Source organism: Lipotes vexillifer, unplaced genomic scaffold (assembly GCF_000442215.2).
Source record: "Lipotes vexillifer unplaced genomic scaffold, Lipotes_vexillifer_v1.1 scaffold860, whole genome shotgun sequence".
In the NCBI taxonomy this organism is placed as follows: Eukaryota; Metazoa; Chordata; class Mammalia; order Artiodactyla; family Lipotidae; genus Lipotes; species Lipotes vexillifer.
In genome coordinates, this window is record NW_006789568.1 from 1,374,656 (window position 1) to 1,382,503 (window position 7,848).

The window sequence follows — 7,848 nt, forward strand, 5'->3', positions numbered from 1 at the left end:
AGAGCCCGTGAGCCACAACTACTGAGCCCACGCGCCGCAACTGCTGAAGCTTGTGTGCTCTAGGGCCCGCGTGCCGCAACTACTGAGCCCACATGCTGCAACTAAAGCCCTTGTGCCTAGAGCCCGTGCCCCGCAATAAGAGAAGCCCCTGCAATGAGAAGTCTGCACACTGCAATGAAGAGTAGCCCCCTCTCACCGCAACTAGAGAAAGCCTGCGTGCAGCAACAAAGACCCAATGCGGCCAAGAAACTTAATTAATTTTTTTTCAAAAAAGGAGGAACATTTGCATGTATTTAAGTTTGTGGGCCCTGTGCACAGTGAGCCAGACATGGCCGGCCTTGAGGACTCTTCCTTCCTGTGCTTCCCCAGCTCTTCAGAACTCACAGGACTCACCTTAACCCCAGTAGATGAATATTTTTTAATGTAAAAAAATTTTCAAAGTATAATTTTATATGGAAGACAGTGCATTTTTAAACATCAAATTGGTCCTGGATGTTTTGGCAGCATTTACTACATAACCTTTTGGATTTATATTTTCTCTTTCATAGAATAAAAACTTCAGTGCCACTACCTCAGGAGTTCTGCAAGTTCACATTATGTAAATATATGTAATAAAATATTTACTTAGGGTTTCCATAAAAAAAGGTCCGAAGGAGAGAATAAGAGAGCTTCTCTTTGCTGGTTTTAGAGGCTCTTCTGGGAATTCTGAAATTTAAGCCTCTCAAATATGTTTGGATTGGCCCCCTTCGTGTTTTATCTCCTGTAATGAACTCTTCGTCAGTTTGTCAATTTTGACTAAGGACAGAAAGTTCATGTGTAGTAACAACACACAGACTGAATTTAAAATTATGGTTTATATCATGATGTAATAATCCTTCTCTTTTCCTTTAGTCAATATTTACCTGTTAGGCTAGTATATTATAATTCTGACTTCAAAAGAAGACACTTTATTTTACCTTCTCCAGGTGTTGGTTTTAGATACTTGTAATATCAAAACTGGGAGTTGTTGAGCTGTCTGAGACGCTTGGCCGAATTCTCTTAGGGTTGAGTTCCTCGATCATTGCGGGGCAGGTTTCACTGCTCCCAGTGACCCGGCAACACAGCTGCATGGCTCACATGATGAGGCAGCTGAACTTTGAGCCACGCTGGTTTTCCTCAGCTTTCCAGACAGCCCTCTCCTCTGTGGGAAATAAGTCTATTCTGTTATCCCATAGCAGCCAGTATTTCTTAGATGGACTTGGGTTTTCCCTAACGTATTAGTGTTACAGGACTGGGTGGAGAAACCCAATGCTGCCCTGTAGGAGTGTGAGACAGATGAGAGTGGGGAATCTTAAATTCTTTTCCATCCCTGAACCTCTTGTTTTAACCACCCCAAGTTTAAACATTTTTCCATTTTAAAAACAGGGAAGAATCATCCCCCAGTGAAGAAGGAATAGGAGGACAATAAATGGCTACAAAACTTGAGGCTAGGGCTTCCCTGGTGGCGCAGTGCTTGAGAGTCCGCCTGCCGATGCAGGAGACGCGGGTTCGTGCCCCGTTTCGGGAAGATCCCACATGCCGCGGAGCGGCTGGGCCCGTGAGCCATGGCCACTGAGCCTGCGCGTCCGGAGCCTGTGCTCCGCAAATGGGAGAGGCCACAACAGTGAGAGGCCCGCATAACGCAAGGAAAAAAAAAAAACAAAAAAAAACTTGAGGCTAAAATGTGAGATACCTTAAGACTGATTATCCAGGTAACCAGAGGAAAGAGGGGTGACGTGTCAGTAACTCTTCTGAGTCAACTTGGGAATCAGTCAGGATTCTTTTAGTGAGAATTCAAGTTCAGCTGGATCCTGGAGTTCAAATGAGGTCATCATGATTCTCCCTTTATTTCTTAGACCTATTATTTTCTATATTGGCATGATTATGTGGCAAAAATGTTTCCTTGGCAGCTCCAGACTTATTGTCTAGGGTCCTGGGAGAGAGACCCTCTTTTCCGAAGCCCGTATCAATCCCTGAAAACAGGCTCAGACTAAATCTATTGATACTTGAGTCACATGCCTGTGCCTAGACCAATCACTATGAACAGGAATGGAGTATAACGGAATTCCATCAAGCACATACTTAAATTATCAGCAGATTCACCTTTGTGCTTGTATCATCAGTGTGCTTCTGTCTGCCCATTATGCTTCCTCTCTGCAAACTATATTCCATTTCACATGTGTACTCTTTTCCGTATTCTGTCCATTATGTGCATTTTTGTGTGCATATGTTTGTGTGTATATAATCACATATACTACATCTGATAGATGATTTATGGCATGTTCAAGAGGAAATCTTAAATGTATAACCTAACCAGCCCCCAAGCCCACTTTAGGTATGATTCCACCAGCCTGAGTCATCTGACCATGTCTCTCTGGTAGAACTCATAGAGAAGACAGGGCCTGTTGAAAAAACAACTCCACCAGGAAGGGAAAGGGCAATTCTAAAATGGACAAAAAGTAGGTCTTTTACCACAGTAGGCAAACAAATTGTTGATTCGTTCACTCAACAAACACTGAGTGCCTGTGGTGTGTCAGGCATTCTTCTAGGCACTGGGCCTACAACAGTGGACTTGACACAAAAGGCCCCGCCTTACTGGAGCCTGCACTGTAGGGGCAGACAGTAAACACATGAGCCAGTAAAGATGTGCTGTGATATCTGATAGTGATGAAAGCTCTGAAGAGAAGACCACGAGAAGCATCTTCAGTTATGGATTAGGTGCTTTAACAGTATAGTTAGGGGAAACAGAGGGCAGAGAATCTCTTCTTGTCCTGGGATTCCCTTTCAGTTGACCCTTATAAGGTAAGAAGGATTTTGATGGGCAGATCCTGTTGTGATTATTATCCCAAGTGTAAGAAAAAGCATGAGCCAAGCAAGCATCTGAATGGGATGAGGTAAGATGCGTTCTGGGAATGGAAAGCAGTTTCCCATGACAGCTGCATAGAGAGCATGTGGAGGACGAGCCACAAGGCTGGCGAGGTGGACTGAGGCGAGCCCGGGCAAGGGCACGAGTAACAGGCTAAGGAGCGACATCAGCAGACCCATGGTTACGAGAGGGGTGTTAGCAACAGTGTGGAGGGCTAGGTGGGAGGGGGTGGAATCAAGGTAGGAAGGCCAGCCGTGGGGCTGAGGAAAGGCTGTGGCCGGGGTAGACAGGAAGGGCAGTGCTTTCAGGGGCAGGCTCTGCAGGATTTAGGCCTTAATTCCTTCTAGTGAGCTGTAAGGATTTGTTCGTCATCCAAAATGAGTCTTCTTTTACAAGTCTACTGATGTTTGCTCAAAGACAAGAAGCCTTTAGAAATGGTAAACATTTGTAAAAATGGTTAATGTGGTAAATGATTAATGCGATAAAAATGGTTAATGGTTAATGGGATAAAAATCTCATCATCTGTTGGCAGTACAATGAGGAAAATAAATATAGCGCACACTGCAGTGGGTAGGTGGCGCACCGGGCCAGCCTGAAAATGGCAGCCTGTACTCCAAGCCCTGTGGCCTCTGGGAGGGACATGCATTCTCGGGATGGATTCCCAGGAGGGATTGCCCTTGCCTTCCATTCCAGGCTGATCAACCTTCTTGTGCATCTACAGGCAACTTTGAAGTGGGAGTTCACATCGCTGACGTCAGTTACTTTGTTCCTGAGGGATCCAGTCTGGATAAAGTGGCTGCTGAGAGAGCTACAAGTGTCTACTTGGTTCAGAAGGTAAAAATCAGTTTCCAGTTTCTTGGATTGAAAGACGTGCTTCTATTTAATCATCTTCCTTTGTTTGTTTGTTTGTTTCTCCTTAAAAACATGCATGAGGGACAGCAATCTTGTCTGAACATCTTTTCTCACATCTAATGAGATCTTTAAAAAATGGTTTTCGCGGGCTTCCCTGGTGGCGCAGTGGTTGAGAGTCTGCCTGCCGATGCAGGGGACGCGGGTTCGTGCCCCGGTCTGGGAAGATCCCACATGCCGCTGAGCGGTTGGGCCCGTGAGCCACGGCCGCTGAGCGCTGTGCGTCCGGAGCCTGTGCTCCGCAACGGGAGAGGCCACAACAGTGAGAGGCCCGCGTACCGCAAAAAAAAAAAAAAAAAAAAAAAAAAAAAATGGTTTTCCCGGGAAAAGTGTTTGCCCTCGGTTATTGTATGTTTTCCTGTTAGGCCCTTGTATGTCCAAGAGGAGCCAGACTGAGGCGTTCTCAAGGCAGGACACAGGCACTCATCTCAGGCCTTCAGACTGGCCCTGCCATGTAAGTAGCTCAGACAAGTGGTCAGCTTCAGAAAGAAACGAGGAACTTTCAAACTGTTGTTCCAAAGTGGGGCTCAGCAAACTCGGCCCACACCAGTCACAGTTTTTATAAAGTCTTATTGCCATACAGTCACACCCGTTCATTTACGTAATGTCTGAGGTGACGTCACACTACTGTAGGAGAATGGAATGAAAATTTACTAGTGGCCTTTTAAGAAAAAGTTGCGAACTCTGGTGTAAAGACTGGGGGCTGGTCTGCTCTTGACCTGCCCTTTTACAAGATAACGTGGTACATCCCAGAGGTGCAGAAGCAAAGGGAGCCGAGTCTGGGCTTTTCCTCTTAGTCCTGATGTTGCCTCTCTTGGTAAGTCACCGAGTCTCTCTAGACCTCCTTTGACAAGTACTTAATGATGAGCGCCAGGCACTGCCCTAGGCCTGGTGGTGAATAAAAGACCATACACCTGAGTTATTCCCGCTCTAGAGCTCATGACTTCTCCAGGCTTCTTCCTCCTCCAGTTGACAGTCTGCTCATCTGCTTCTTTGACTCATCTTACATCACTGACTGTATCATAACTTTCACCTCCTAACTTCCTTGAACCCGGTGATCCAGTTTTGGATTGCTACATACAACTGGCTTGAACCTTCCCTCCTCCCATGCCCTTGGACATGACTTCTGATGGCTGCACTTTGACTGCACTTAGGTGAGGGGTATATCCCCTCCACCTACCCGCATATCCCATGGCCTTCTGGCAGCTGGGAGCCCATTACCTGGCCCCGTCTCTCAGGGGCGAGAAAGCAGCCCAGGTGCCAAACCTGCTCCATTCTGGGAACTTCCAAATGTCATCACCTAGAGAAAGGAGACAGCTACCCAGTCTCCCTCCACTGCCTGCTCTGACTGGCGGCTCCCACTGCCAGCACGCCTGTGTGCCCACACAGCTGGTAGAGGAAAAGCCAGACTCTGAGCACTGCCCTCACTCGCAGCATGTCCTGGGAGGCCCCTGTACTTTGGGGTCCTCCCTCTCTAACTCCTGGGAAAATTCAGCCTGCTGCCTGCTCCAGATGGAAGTATCTCGTGGGGTGCCAGGCTGTAGGTTTGAGAACACCAGCAGCATAGGGATCCTGGAGAGGCCCTGGAAAGGCGGTTCTCTGAGCCCCTGACCTTTATGAACCTGCAGATCTTGGCACAGCACTGAGACGCATCTGCAGGACAGCATTCCCCTGCTCTTAGTTATCACCGGCCTCTCTTCACTACCACCCCTTTCGAACAGGGGCTTGGGAAACTCATGCTCCTGAGCACACGCACCCCCGCTTCCTGCTGTTTTCCGGTATGCACTGGCCCTTTTGTGGACATGCTGTCTAGACCCTGGCAAGGAGGCCACTAGGGGGGTCTGTGTGCTGCTCACTCTGAAAATGCCCCACCCCTAGAGTCCCAGGAACCTGACTCCATGCTTTTATCATGACTGGGCCATGGCCGTAGGAAAAGACTAGTGTCATCTTGGCAGTGCTAAGGTGGTAGCAGATCCGTTTAAGAGGCAGTGCTGTCCTGGGTTCTGTTTTCTTTTCCTAGCTAGAGATCTGAAGACGGTCACTGACTCCTTCACATCGGCTCTCCTGGATGACCCTGTGGCACCACCGCCATACCTACCACCTCCCCATCACATCATTTCCTGGAATATACCATCTGCCAGGGGTCTATTCAGACACAGAGAGGAACCGTATTCCAAATGCATGATTGGTCTGGGGCCCAAGGCTTGTAAGTTCACCCAGCTGTTACGGTATAATTTCATTCCAAGTCTGAAACCAGGGCTTTCTACAAATAGAGGCGTCAACTTGTGTCAAGGGTTTCTTAGCCTCTCCCTCTTGCCTGTGGAGCCCACTTCTGCCAGAACTACCACAGCGTCAACACGGCCATCATCTAAGGTTTTCACCCATTCCATAAACCCAAGACCTTCTGTTGCTGTCCTCTGAGGCACAGTATTAGGACTCCTGGCACCTCAGCTATACCTGGCAGCATGTGTGACATGTGGAAGATGGGCGTCCATACATACCTCTGCCAGGTCCAACAGACGATGTCATTTGGCCTTTGAGTGGCCCAGCCGTCTGCTAGCAATAAAAGCACAGAATCTCTACTGAACAGAAGGGTTGCTGCACAGTGGAATCATCATTCATTTCCCCAACCCTGCCTTGTACAGATCCATTACTCCCCCACTTACATACATGGTCCTGGACCACTTACACCAGCAGTCTTCATGCTGGCCTCAGGAGGGGTATGTTCTAGAATCCCTGGACTCCATTTCCAGCAAAGTGCCTATGTGGTGCCCACAAAGGTGTTGGCAGTTCTAGAACAGAAGTCTTCCAGGACAGTCCAAAAGTTCCTAGGATTTCTAGCATTTACCAAGTTCCTCTCACGTTTCCAACCTGCCCACCCCAATAACTAACCTCTCAGAAGGGAAAAGACAAAAATTAACTCAAAACGAATCACAGACCTCAATGTGAAATGTAAAACTATAAAACTCCTAGAAGATAACATTGGAGAAATTTTAGATGCCCTTGGTTTGGCAATAACTATTTATTTATTTATTTTACGTTTACTTATTTTTGGCTGTATTGAGTCTTCATCGCAGCACGCAGGCTTTCTCTAGTTGTGGCGAGCGGGGGCTACTCTTCATTGCGGTGTGCGGGCTTCTCATTGCAGTGGCTTCTCTTGTTGCAGAGCACGGGCTCTAGGCGTGAGGGCTTCAGTAGTTGCAGCACACGGGCTCAGTAGTTGCAGCGCACGGGCTCTAGGGTGGGCAAGCTTCAGTAGTTGTGGTGCGTGGGCTCAGTAGTTGTGGCGCATGGGCTTAGTTGCTCCACGGCATGTGGGATCTTCCCAGACCAGGGATCGAACCTGTGTCCCCTGCATTGGCAGGCGATGCTTAACCACTGCGCCACCAGGGAAGGCCAGCAATGACCTTTTAGGTACAACACCAAAGGCACAATCTATGAAAGAAAGAATTGATAATCTGGACTTAATTAAAATTAAAAATTTTTGCTCTGCAAAAGACACTGTCCAGAGAATGAAAATAAAAGCCATAGACTTGGAGGAAATTTGCAAAAGACACATCTGATAAAGGACTATTAGCCAAAATATACAGAATACTCTTAAAATTCAACAATAAAGAAATGAACAACCCATTTAAGAATAGGCAAAAGACCTTAATAGATATTTCACCAAAGAAGGTATACAGATGGCAAATAAACATATGCAAAGATGCTCCACATCATATGTCATTAGAGGAATGTAAACTAAAATAGTAGTGATGCTACTACACTCCTATTATACTGGCCAAAGTCCAGAACACTGACAACACCAAATGCTGATAAAGATGTGGAGCAACAGGAACGCATTCATTGCTTATGACAATGCAAAATGGTACAGCCAGTTTGGAAGAGAGTTTGGCAGTTTCTTATAAAACTAAACATATTTTTACCATATGATGTAGTAATTGCACTCTTTGTTTTTACCCAAAGGAGTTCAAAATGTATGTCCATGCAAAAATCTGCACATGGGTGTTTATAGCAGCTTTATTCTTTTTTTTTTTTTTTTTTTTTTTTGGGTT

General features: G+C 46.7%; 1 protein-coding gene across 1 annotated transcript in view; it reads left to right on the forward strand.

The window, feature by feature from the left end:
• DIS3L2 (DIS3 like 3'-5' exoribonuclease 2) overlaps window positions 1–7,848 on the forward strand; it is a 382,925-nt gene that overhangs the window by 264,300 nt on the left and 110,777 nt on the right. The window contains exon 11 of the mRNA XM_007462755.1: window positions 3,606–3,718. Coding sequence (XP_007462817.1) covers window positions 3,606–3,718 — 113 coding nt within the window. The remainder of the gene's footprint in view (window positions 1–3,605; window positions 3,719–7,848) is intronic.